The 11,642-nt window shown below is 36.5% G+C and overlaps 2 protein-coding genes across 3 annotated transcripts in view; both read left to right on the top strand.

The window, feature by feature from the left end:
* Positions 1 to 5,042, top strand: part of riok2 (RIO kinase 2 (yeast)) — a 6,725-nt gene extending 1,683 nt beyond the window's left edge. The window contains exons 1-10 of one of the 2 annotated variants that reach the window (XM_024276160.2): positions 656 to 847; positions 2,345 to 2,483; positions 2,580 to 2,696; positions 2,898 to 3,073; positions 3,151 to 3,239; positions 3,319 to 3,510; positions 3,581 to 3,673; positions 3,747 to 4,151; positions 4,278 to 4,374; positions 4,608 to 5,042. In XM_024276160.2, coding sequence (XP_024131928.1) covers positions 782 to 847; positions 2,345 to 2,483; positions 2,580 to 2,696; positions 2,898 to 3,073; positions 3,151 to 3,239; positions 3,319 to 3,510; positions 3,581 to 3,673; positions 3,747 to 4,151; positions 4,278 to 4,374; positions 4,608 to 4,769 — 1,536 coding nt within the window. In that variant the 5' untranslated portion in view covers positions 656 to 781 and the 3' untranslated portion in view covers positions 4,770 to 5,042. Of the gene's footprint in view, positions 1 to 655; positions 848 to 2,344; positions 2,484 to 2,579; positions 2,697 to 2,897; positions 3,074 to 3,150; positions 3,240 to 3,318; positions 3,511 to 3,580; positions 3,674 to 3,746; positions 4,152 to 4,277; positions 4,375 to 4,607 lie in introns of those variants that run through there. The other variant, XM_024276161.2, reaches the window with a different exon arrangement.
* An 862-nt stretch (positions 5,043 to 5,904) lies between these two features.
* Positions 5,905 to 11,587, top strand: LOC112148807 (protein limb expression 1). The gene is made up of 6 exons (XM_024276162.2): positions 5,905 to 6,787; positions 7,324 to 7,502; positions 8,726 to 8,866; positions 9,752 to 9,847; positions 10,555 to 10,632; positions 10,705 to 11,587. The coding sequence occupies exons 1-6, from the start codon at positions 6,712 to 6,714 to the stop codon at positions 11,143 to 11,145; spliced, it is 1,011 nt and encodes a 336-aa protein (XP_024131930.1). The 5' UTR covers positions 5,905 to 6,711; the 3' UTR covers positions 11,146 to 11,587.
* The last annotated feature ends 55 nt before the right edge of the window (positions 11,588 to 11,642 follow it).

The raw sequence follows: 11,642 nt of genomic DNA, 5'->3' as shown, positions 1-11,642 counted from the left end.
GGCTCCAGTGGGGTTACAGTGCCATCTAGCTTCAATGTAAAGACTTTATTAGTGTCCAGTAATAACATTTTGAGAGTGTTTAGTGTAAAATGTTTAACTTTGTTTTTGTATTTTATACTACATTGCAACATATTGCATAGTATATTTGTGAAAAATATTCTGTTCTGATATACAGCAGTTAAACACTAAACCACCTTTCTGACTTTATTTTCTTTTTCTCATTATGATCATTAACATTTTAGCAACATTTAAATTTAAATTCATGATTTATATATTTGTTTATTTATTTGTTATGGCTGTTGAATATGGCAAAATTATACAAAGTTACACAAATCTAGGGTAAGCCTAAGCATATATTTTGAGACTGTTAAAACTGTGTTTATAATAACTTCAATGGACATAATTATCACATGGCATGTAAAAAAGTATGATTCTTTTTCACAGAAAGCTCTTATCAATGTGCATACACATTTTATTTAATTTGTAAATAATAAATGTTGTACTAAATTTTATATTAAGGCTAAATTTGATTTTTTTTTAATAAACTATCAGTTTAATTGATACTTATAAACGTGATAGCAGAAACATTACGTTATATACAGTCTATGGACCAGATAAACTGATTGTAATTTAAACTCGATTACCCAAAAAGCAGTGCGGTTTGGTGACGTCTCATCATGCGTCCCTGAATTTCCTTCTGGAACATGTGTTTACCAAAAATGTGGCTAAACTTCTAACGGAAAAGCTTTATAACATTAATATCTCTTTCTTTGTAACGAACATGGGGAAGTTGAATGTGGTGGTTTTGAGATACTTATCTCGGGATGACTTCCGAGTTCTAACCGCTGTAAGTACGAGTTACGTGAAGATTTTTCTGCTCTGAGAGCTAGCATCTGTCTGGCTAGCTGTGGTTCGTTGAGGGTAATCTTAATTTTGTCAGCATGTAGTTTTACTAACAGTCGGTGGGACTGTTCTATAAGGTGTGTTGTAAGAGTCCATTACCTCAGTACATGGCAAATATAAGTTAGTTGACCATTTAAAATTTAGCGCATGTTCATCATGTGTGAATTAAATGTACTGCGATCCAAGAGGCCTGAACTGTTGTATAAATCCCCCAAAATGAGTACAAATTATATATATATATATATATATATATATATATATATATATATATATATATATCTGTAAATGATAAACACCTTTAACCTGTTGACTAGATGTCTGGGAATAGAAAGGATGCACCTACAACATGAAAACATTTTATCATCTGCGCACTGTCATATTTTTAGGTTGTGCACCAAAGAAAAGTTTGCTTGATGTTCTATAAAAATTTAATCTTGACTGTTTTTACATTAATAATAATAATAATAATAATAATAATAAAAAACCAAATGAATGACCAGTAGGTTCTAAGTGACATATTGCTTAGATAACTAACAAAACTGTTTTGGAATCAACCTTAAATTACCTGTTTGGAAAATATTAGTTAAATATCCTTGTTTATATTTGTTGAAAATACTCACATTTCAGCACCTTCTTTTTAAAAAAAATGATTTAATTTAGTTGAATCTGCACACCTATATTTGTGTTATATTACATATTTGTTTTTCTATTTACCCCTTGAAGCATGAATTTATTTCAGTTATGAAAAAAAATCGTGTGTTTTTGCTTTCATGTAGATGCTAAATAAAGGCAAAATGGTTTAATACATATTTGTATCAATAGGTGTCAAGTAGTTGAATAAGTGTTGTCTCATCTCCATCCATTTTCTGAACCAAATTTACCTGGAGCTTAACCCGACTAGAGTTAGGCGAAGGCAGGATACACCCTGAACATGTTTCGGGGCCACAGTCACACACTTACACACAGCTCGGGACAAGATAGGGTCACCAATTAACCCATAAAGCCAGTTTATGGACTGTGCGAGGAGGCCAGAGTCTCTGCAGAAAACCAGGGCCTTGAAACAGCTGTGAGGCAAAGGCACTAACCACTGCTCCACCGTGCAGCGGTTGTCTATCTCGTTTTCTCTATTTTTGTAAGTCAGGAGTCAAATCTCCCCCCAAAATTGCTTTGAATATAATTTAAAAAAACTTTGCAAAGGGTTGATGCTTTTATATGTTTTTTCAGCCTTTCACAATATTAAAACACCACCCAAAACAGGAACATACATGTATCCATTTAAACTAAGAGTTACTAAAACTTTAGTTTTAAGGAAACATGTGTCATTAGTAGTTATGACCAGTAAGGGAAAATAGTGAAACTGATTATTATTGTGTCTTAGCACCGATTGTTTTAGTTTTTTTAAGCATTGATAACATCATTCTCAAATGTTTTCCTTAAACAGATTGAGATGGGCATGAAGAACCATGAGATCGTCCCCGTCAGTCTCCTGGCTTCCATCGCCAGCCTCAAACACGGCGGCTGTAACAAGATCCTCAGAGAACTGGTCAAACACAAACTCGTGGTCTACGAGCGCAGCAAGAGTAAGACAGCAGACCGACACCATCTTCTTCTCGCTAACTGTAACGGACACAGTATGATGTGAATCACATGTCTCGCTTGCTGTGTGTTGATTCCAGCTGTGCAGGGCTACAGACTCAACTATGGAGGATACGACTACTTGGCTCTGAAGACTTTGTGCTCTAGAGAAGTCATACTGTCAGTCGGCAACCAGATGGGTGTGGGAAAGGAATCAGGTAAAACAAAAATCTGAGTTGTGTTATTAATTTGGAGCAAAGACTACACACTTATTTCACCATATTTGTATTTATTTCATTGAGTTGATGATAACAAGACTTTTTGTTATTTTCTAAATACATTTTTATTGAAAATAATCTTTATTTTGGATATGATTACCAAACTAAGACTTTTACTAACTTTAATATAATCTTCTATAGATATATACATCGTGGCAAATCCAAACGGTGATCAGTACGCCCTAAAGCTGCACCGGCTGGGTCGCACTTCCTTTAGGAATCTTAAAAACAAGAGAGATTACCACAAACACCGGAAGAACATGTCCTGGCTCTACCTCTCACGCCTCTCTGCCATGAAAGAGTTTGCCTACATGAAGGTAGCGGATTGGTTAAGAATTGTCCTTTGGATTAGTAAAAAAACAAAGAGCTGAATTCATATTTTCTTTGATTCCAGGCGCTTTATGACCGAGGCTTCCCTGTTCCCAAACCTGTGGACTATAACAGGCATGCTGTGGTGATGGAGCTCATCAATGGGTTTCCTCTGTACGAGATGATTCCTCTGCTCTTGGAAGAACAGTAGTCATTGCTTTCTTCTCATGTCTTTTGTGTGTCTGTTCTGCAGGTGTCAGGTACATGAGCTGCAGGACCCGTCGGGTCTGTACAGCGAACTCATGGAGCTCATAGTCAAACTGGCCAATCACGGCCTAATTCATGGAGACTTCAACGAGTTCAACCTGATGCTGGATGACCAGGACCACGTAACCATGATCGACTTCCCACAGATGGTCTCCACGTCACACCCCAATGCTGAATGGTAGGTCTGCATGGAGATGGCATTCCAAGTTTGAACTAGTTTCTAATTCTCTGTTATCCTCCGTCTGCAGGTACTTTGACCGTGACGTCAAATGTATCAAGGATTTCTTCATAAAGAGGTTCAGCTATGAAAGCGAGTTATATCCAACCTTCAAAGATATAAGGTTTGTTCTAACCTGGAATTAATAATCCGCTCACCTTCAGTCAGATGAATTTTATTGCTTTTTATTCCTTCAGGCGAGCTTGTTCTCTAGATGTGGAAGTGTCGGCCAGTGGATTCACCAAAGATTTGGAGAGAGATGCCGCCGTGCTACACCCAGCTGGACCTGAAGAAGAGGAGGAGGATCAGGAAGAAGATCAAGATGAAGAAACGGATGAGGAGGCAGAAAGAGAAGAAGAGGATGAGAGTGGGACCATGGCGCAGTATGAACACGCGATGCTGGAACTGGAGGGACTGAAAGTCGGTGAAACAAATGCAAACATTGATCAGGAAGAAGAAATGACAAAAGAAGAGGAAATACCATCAGGGGTTAGAAATATGGAGGAAAGAGAAGAGGAGGAGGAGGAAGTGAAGGAGGCAGAAGATGACTGCCCAGAGCTGACAGACTTATCTTCATCTAACAGGGAGTTCAAACCTTTCAGGTAAATCAGAAAAAGTTATATAAGATATTAAGCCTTCATTTCAATATCAAATAATATATTTTATGATGGTAGATTTTAGGTCATTTTGTCAAACACAGAAGTTGATTAGTGTCTTTTCTACCACAGAGATGCAGACAGTCTTCAACATCTCGCAGAGCACAGGAGGAGAGCAGACAGTGAGGCCACGGTTGGCAGCATCGGGAGCTGCTCCACCATTCCACCCGTAAGTGCAGGTCACACCGATCTCTGCAACAAAAGGAGAATAAGATTATTATCATGCTGTCCAAACTAAATGATTTGAAAACTGCTGTTTGAATACATTTTTTTTTTTGCACAGAAGCAGTACGTCCTTCACACGGTTTTTACTACTTCGCTGAGACGGATAAACTCCTGCAGATGGAAACGCACACCGCTTTTTTGTAACTGCAACTGTTTTGTTTTTTTTTTGTTCTTCAGGAGGTCGTTCGTCAGAAAGTGCGCAGGCAGCTCACCAAGCAGCAAAAAGCTGCTCAAAGGAGACGTCTGCAGAAAGGAGAGGCAAACCTAGTGACAAAGTCCAGGAGGGAGAACCAGAATAACATCAAGTCCAGCTTGGAGGGCGCCTACTTCTGGGGATGATCAAGACTTTAGCGTATATGAACTTTTATATTAAGACTTTACAGTTCCAGAATTTGATGATTGCTGGAGAGAAAAAGCAAATCAAAGAATGAACAAAGTGATGATTTCATGAAAATGTCAGTCAAAACAGGACATTTTATATTCAGACAGAACTACAGCATACAAACCAGTGCCTATTATAAATATTTACTTCAGTTTGGTGCTTTTTAAAAATTGTAATAATTTAAAATACCATTGTAAGTGCAAAACCACACAAATAAAGGTGAAAAAGTGTCCAATTCAAATGACTCAAGCCAGGAAGTTACAACACATGAGTTGTGAGATGCTGCTTTCCTCATCTCAGATGGTTCCTGTTGTTAATATCACCTGCTGTAGGTTTTTGTTGGAAAGTAGTTCTAAGAAAACAAAAAAGTGAATATAATGGAAGGGATCATCATGGGCTTGGAGGAAAGTATCAGTTTCCTCACAAGACAAATCTTTTGAAACAGCTCAGATGATGTCATCCTAAATCAGGTCCTCCATGACAGCATGGTTTAAAATGAGGTTTGTTTTTTAAAAAGAAAAACATCCAGAAAAGTTGTCATAGATGCTAAATCTAACCTCGAGGAGAAAACTGTTATGCAAACCAGTTTTTAAAAACATTTTTTCTGTTTTACATGAGTAACATTTTTATGCCTATGGCTGTTACCTAGTCAACAAACCTATTTCTGGTCATTTTTAGACGTCAACCTGCTCTCAAACAGGAAGTTGTTTGAATGGATGCATTGACTTTTGCAGAAAATCACAATATTTTTAGAAGTTGTCTCATTTGTGTAGTTGTGTTTACATGCACTTTCTAAAAGAAGCTTAGTTAGATATCCAGATATGTCTCTTTGGGAGACACATGCCCAAACCAGGTTTCTCTTATCTTTCGTAATATGGAAACCATATTTTAGGAACAGATTACTTGTAAAAGTCAGTTGAGACCTGGTCACCAACATAAGTTTATTAAATTTACCTTAGAGCAGGTGGTTGTCTTGTTCTTTTGTCACTAACATACAAAGAACAGCAACAAAGAAAAACTTTTATCGTCCAAAAACCAAATGATTCTTTAAAAAAATAATGCATTCTGTCAAGTTATCATTCATTACATCAACATTGGCTGCAATTAAGCCGACATAGTTTCCAAAGCATCTTTTCTTAATACTGAACTTCTATCTCTATGGTTAATTGGGCTTATGGTAAAAAAAAATCTTTACTAGGATGAAACATGTTCAAAATGCTGGAAGAACTGTGCTGGCAAAGAATTTGGCGCCTGTAAGGAAAAGAATTTGGTAGCTAAGAAACAACTTTTTCTCTGGATAATTTATGTGTAAGAAGCTTTCAGAAGTGTGGTGAATGGAGAGCTGAACAATACCCATTCATGTTGAGGCATTTGAATGGAGCTCCGGTTGTGAACCCCGTAGGTCAATAATAGCCCACCCCCGCATATCATTTAAACACAAATCATTTATTTTTAGGATGTATGACATAAAATTAAAATAAAACATAAATTTGACATGTTTCCCTTTTCTTTTTGGATTTGTTAGTTGTGCAGTCTGGTTCAACTTCGTTCAGGTCTTTAAAGTGTCTGGCCCTGGTCTGGGATTAGCCAGCTGGAGGAGTGAAGGGGAGGGCCCGACATTCCTGCCCCGCACCTCTGAGTGTGCAGAGGCTGAGGGGCCTCTCAGCTAATTGGCAGGGAGAGTAACAAAGGTTGTGTGCCTTAAAAGAGAAACCCTGGTGGGATGTTCATAAGGGCAACGGGAAAGGCAGAGAGAGTGTTAAACGTAGGTGGAGACGCCTTGATGTTTGGATTTTTCCTGAGATTGGGAGAGTTGCTGCTCATTTAAGGGGTCAGGTCCGGTTGGATCTTGTAAATGAGGAGAGAAACTTCCTGTCCATCAGTGGATCTTAACTTAGGATGAGCTCCAAAGAAATGGAGGAGAGCATCATATCCTATTTGTCACAGAGTGAGACGGATGACAACCCCAAAAACTGTAAGTATCTTCATGAGAAACTCACTTGTTTGATTATCAAAACCAGTCAAAATGTGACTATTTTTGCTAAAGTATTTTTTTTAATGAAATTGGATCCAAAAAAACACAAAGATAGTTAAAGGGCCACAGCAAGGTTAAAGCAATGGAGTGTTTCCTGCTTCTTCTTTTCAAGTCAAAACGAGCAAAAAGAAAATGTCTATTTAAACTTAATCCTGGAGAACCCAACAACAATTTTCTTCAGAGCTTTTAAAGGTAATTAAATAAAATTGTTGGGAAAAAAACAAAGATAAACACAGAAAAAAGATATTTAAAAAAATATGACCCAGTGGCTTCTCCAGGGTCAAATGAATACCAGCGTCACATGCAGTGAATATTTAACTAATTATCAACTATGTTTAACCTTTTTAGTATGAAAGTTTGTTCTGAAAAACACTTCTTTAATCACACAGAGTTGTTTGAATGTTGCATGTATTAAACTTTGAAGTTTATGAATATTTATGAAGGTTTCCATATTTGTGGCATTGGTGTTTATGCAGTGAATGTGGTGGCCATTCTTCACAATTTTTGGGAGCAGAAGCAGAGAGCTCAGTCGGATGATTCCTCAGCTGGATCAGAGATGGAGAGCCTGCTGTTGTACGAGTCTGCATCTTCCCCCGGTCCTCCATACGTCTGCTATGTCACACTTCCTGGAGGAAGCTGCTTTGGTAACTATAAGGTCAGTGTGTCAACCTCATTTTTATAAATACGTTGTTGTAGAGATATTCAAAAGTTCAAAAATATAAATCAGTATTGTTATTTATATCTTAAAGTCAAATGTTTAAACAATTTCCTTTTGAGAATAATCCATATAAATGAATGTAATACCTTTTTATTTAGGAAATTAGCTCCTATTAAGAGAAAGGCATTAAAATAAAACTTACGTTTTGCTAAAATATTTTGTATTTTTTAGTCGTCAATAGTCAGCAGTTAAATAATGTTCTAGTGATCATCTTTAAAAGCAAATGTCAACTTTAAAATAAACTTTATTAAAATAGCAAAGGAGAAATGTGGAAAACATAATTATCAAAAGTCTGTCTGATTATAAACTGGTGTCTTAAACAAAAATTGACACATTTTTTTCTACTTGTTTTTGAATGATACTTATAGAGATTAGTTTTACTTTCACTATGACAAAGACAAAAAGGTTGCTTAGGGTCATTAAGACATTTTTGTGTTATTGTGAAACAATCAACAACAACAGACAGCACCTTCAAATGGAAACTGTAACAAATTGTTAATAAATACTTTTAAAAATCAACATGGAAAATCTTCTGTGGACATCAGAAAGAAAAGCACAGCTAAAGTTTGAATATAATACATTTTCCTTTACTGGTTACATAAAACCTTTCATTACAATGAACCACAAAACAACAATGAAACACCATCATAATTTTATTATGTTTACATATTACTTTGTGTTTAGTTCATGTGTTCCAGAAGTGTTTAACTTTAAGGAAAGATGAGTTAATTTCTATAAAATATAATTTAAACTGCCACAACAAAAAAAAATGTATTTTTTTTTATCAAAAGCATGTGCCAAGTTTTATTACGCTTGAACGACCATGGTTATTAATCAGATTAGGCGCATACTTCACACACTTTTAAACTTGTTTGACACAGTTTTGAACACTTGAAACCTCATGACGCTTGTCAGGAGGCTCATTGTGTCTCAGGCAATAGCTCCCAGCTCCCAGTAAGTCATGTGACTGGTTGTCCTCGAATGTCAGCAATAGGTCATTCATGTCCTGAGCCCATGATTAGTTATAGCAAAGAGAAAAATATTTAGTTATAAGTCTGACATTTTTGCTTGAAGTGAAAAAGCTACTTTTCTTTTCCCTCCATCCCAATATATTTTTTACACTAAACCCTTATGGGTTTCCATTTCCTCCTCATCTCCAGGTGTGCGACACACAAGCCGAGGCTCGAAGGGATGCAGCTCGTGTGGCTTTGATGAACTCCCTTGTGAACGAACTCCCATGTCGACGCATCAGCCCCGACTTCATCTTTCAGAGTCTACAGCAGGCGGCCAAAGAGAATCCTGTAAGAGAGAGCTCGAGCAGTTTATCCAAGTTGTTTAATAATTCATTTTAATAATAATTCGATTCATATCATATTTTGTGGTTGACAATCAAGATTCAAGATTCAAGAGATTTTATTTGTCGTATGCACAGCTTCCACTGACAACGAAATTATATTCCAGTACAACCTGAACAAACAGTTCAAAGTTGACTGAGGTGCAGCAGTGGTCCGCGCGCCTTTAATCCAAATCATAGTAAATTTTGGTTCATTTTTAACAATCCGACTTGATCCAATTAACTGACTTAAAATGGATCCAGTACATCTTTAGCCAAAACTTCAACCAGTGTGACTCAGACATAAATACCTGAACAGTGCAGATGGTTTTCTAGATTCCTTGTATTTTTGCAAGATAATCAAATTAAATTTAAATATTTGTACAAACAAACAAGTAATCAAGATAGTAGATCCATTCACATTTTAAAAACATTTAAAACATATAAAAATCTAGCATTATTAGAACAATAGACCACACTGTATGGTCAAGTCTTTGCAAAATTCAAAGTTTTTCCTCATATTGGACTGTGATGATGGCTTTATCCTTTTTAGTTTCCATTACATGTGATGGCACTTGGTCGTTTTTACCTTATAGTGAAATAAACCTACCCTGCTGCAATCCAAATGTTATTTTCCAATATAAATTATTGACTAAAACAAAGTTTTAATGTTTAATGTTTTAATGGTTGATTTATTTCAGTTCTGTCTCAGACAGATAAATCTTGTTGGATTGTATGAATAAAAATGGATTCATTGGTTCTTCAATTCATTGATTAATTGTTACGCCCCAAGTTTATCCTTATTATTACCACTCTAAGCATGAATATTGACCAACATTGCTGTCTTTGTCAGGTCCTCATGAAAGATGCACATGATCCAAATACAAGCATAGGAACCTACAACTTGCTGCTCCACTCCTTTATGGGAAGGACTATGCTGGAATTCCAGGTATAACTCCTCTCTTGCACCAAATAAGTCATATAGCTAATGATTACAAGATCTATTCAGTTTGATTTTGCACTAGAAGATTTAACTGTGTCACTGTCAGAACTACAACACAGATTTAGGTGGTGACATTTTGTCTAAATAGTAAATATTAATCTTGACAATGAATATTTCTGAGAAATTAAATCCCCAATGTGTCTCTTCCAGCAATTTCTTTTCTTTGAGACCACAGTAATGTAAAGGGAAAAGAAGCACCTAATATTCTGCCCTTTGTGTAAATATACAAAGGCCTGCAGACTGAAGTTATTATAGTGAGAGGAAATGGGTCGAGTGTTATTCCTGAAACAGCAGAACTTGAAGTGATGGAAACCCTTTAAATACTAAACCAGCAAATGCTACACTTCATGAGTTTTTCTAATGTAATTTCAGCCTACAGTCGTTGCAAAATGTTTACAATGGAAATAAGTAAAGTCTGAGGCATGTATGATAGAAAAAAGTGACAAGAGTAGCAAATCCAAGGTAAACGTCCATACTAGACAGTTCACATGTAATCTTTCCCATCTGTACCTCATTAGATCCCAGTCTAAAGTTCACCCACATAGTAAAAATATAGATTTTTTTTACATGAATGTCACCAGCAGCACAAAACAGACAATTAGAAACAAAGAAACCAGTTATTGATTGTTATTCATGCTTGTCTATCTCTGAAGGAGATGATGACCGTTTTCCAGCTGTTGCAATGGAATGGAACACTGAAGGCTTTAAGGGAAAGGCAGTACTCTCGACAGGTACAAAAATAAATCACACATTTTTTAACATCACATCAGTGTATTTGCTGATGTGTACGTCCTTGGTCACAGAGTGTGATTGCCTACTACTGTCAGCGAGGCCTTGATGAGTACATGCACAGCAGCATGGCTTTGGACTGGCTGGGGCGAGAGCAGAGATCTCCAGGACTTCTTGGACTTGAGCTGCAGGTGGCCCAGAAGGAGTTGGTGCTGGCAAGGCGACGAGGCATAGAGTTACGCTTCTACAAGGAGAAGAACGACATACTTAGCTTGGCCCTGAGTCAAGCATACATTCAACACCCACCTGAAATGTTTGAACAGGAATCCAACCACACCTGCGAGCAAGAACAGCTTCCTTTGCACCCACTGCACAGCTGTGATGCAGATGCTCAGATATCCCAATGCTATAGCCCATCACCAGTTTTTAATAAAAAGATATCAGACACCGGCACTTCCTTCAGCAGTCCATCACCATCATCACTGCAGGCCTTGATGGCTTTCAGCTCTGAATAGATACAATAATCAAAAGCTGGAGTTCTATCTGTGTGTGTTTTTATTTGATTTTAGTTTAGTCCTAAGAATGGGCCAATGACTTTAAATATAAAGCTCTTTGTTTAAAAATGTGCAAAGGTCTTCATTTTTATATACATGTTTTTATTTTTGTTATTTTTGTATTAACAGGAAACTTTAAAGGTAACAAGCATAGCCTAAAAATAGTCTTTAAAAAAGGAAATATTAATATTTTTATTTTAATATAAATACTTTTAATTTACATAATGATTCGACAATGCTTCACCTCTGCTGCTAATGTTCTTTTTGATGCATAATTAAATAAATAACCATTGGAATTGTTGTAGAAATAAACCTTTTCTCACATTTCTGGTCAGTTATTTGTCATTTGTATTACATAATACTTTTCCGGCTTTAATTTAGACGTTATTAATATTCGGGAGATGCATATCTATTCTAATTTTAGCTGTAAATTTGTCTCACGCGCGACTTTTTGGGTT

This window comes from Oryzias melastigma, linkage group LG9, assembly GCF_002922805.2.
Source record: "Oryzias melastigma strain HK-1 linkage group LG9, ASM292280v2, whole genome shotgun sequence".
NCBI lineage: Eukaryota > Metazoa > Chordata > Actinopteri > Beloniformes > Adrianichthyidae > Oryzias > Oryzias melastigma.
The sequence above is the reverse complement of the archived record's forward strand: the minus strand, read 5'-3'. Positions and strand labels throughout refer to the sequence as shown.

Bases quoted from the DNA above. Each gene is read 5' to 3' on its own strand.
- LOC112148807 (XM_024276162.2), top strand. From the start codon at position 6,712: ATGAGCTCCAAAGAAATGGAGGAGAGCATCATATCCTATTTGTCACAG. The intron at 7,503-8,725 runs GTCAGTGTGTCA...CCTCATCTCCAG, and splicing joins GCTGCTTTGGTAACTATAAG to GTGTGCGACACACAAGCCGA. The intron at 8,867-9,751 runs GTAAGAGAGAGC...TGTCTTTGTCAG, and splicing joins AGGCGGCCAAAGAGAATCCT to GTCCTCATGAAAGATGCACA.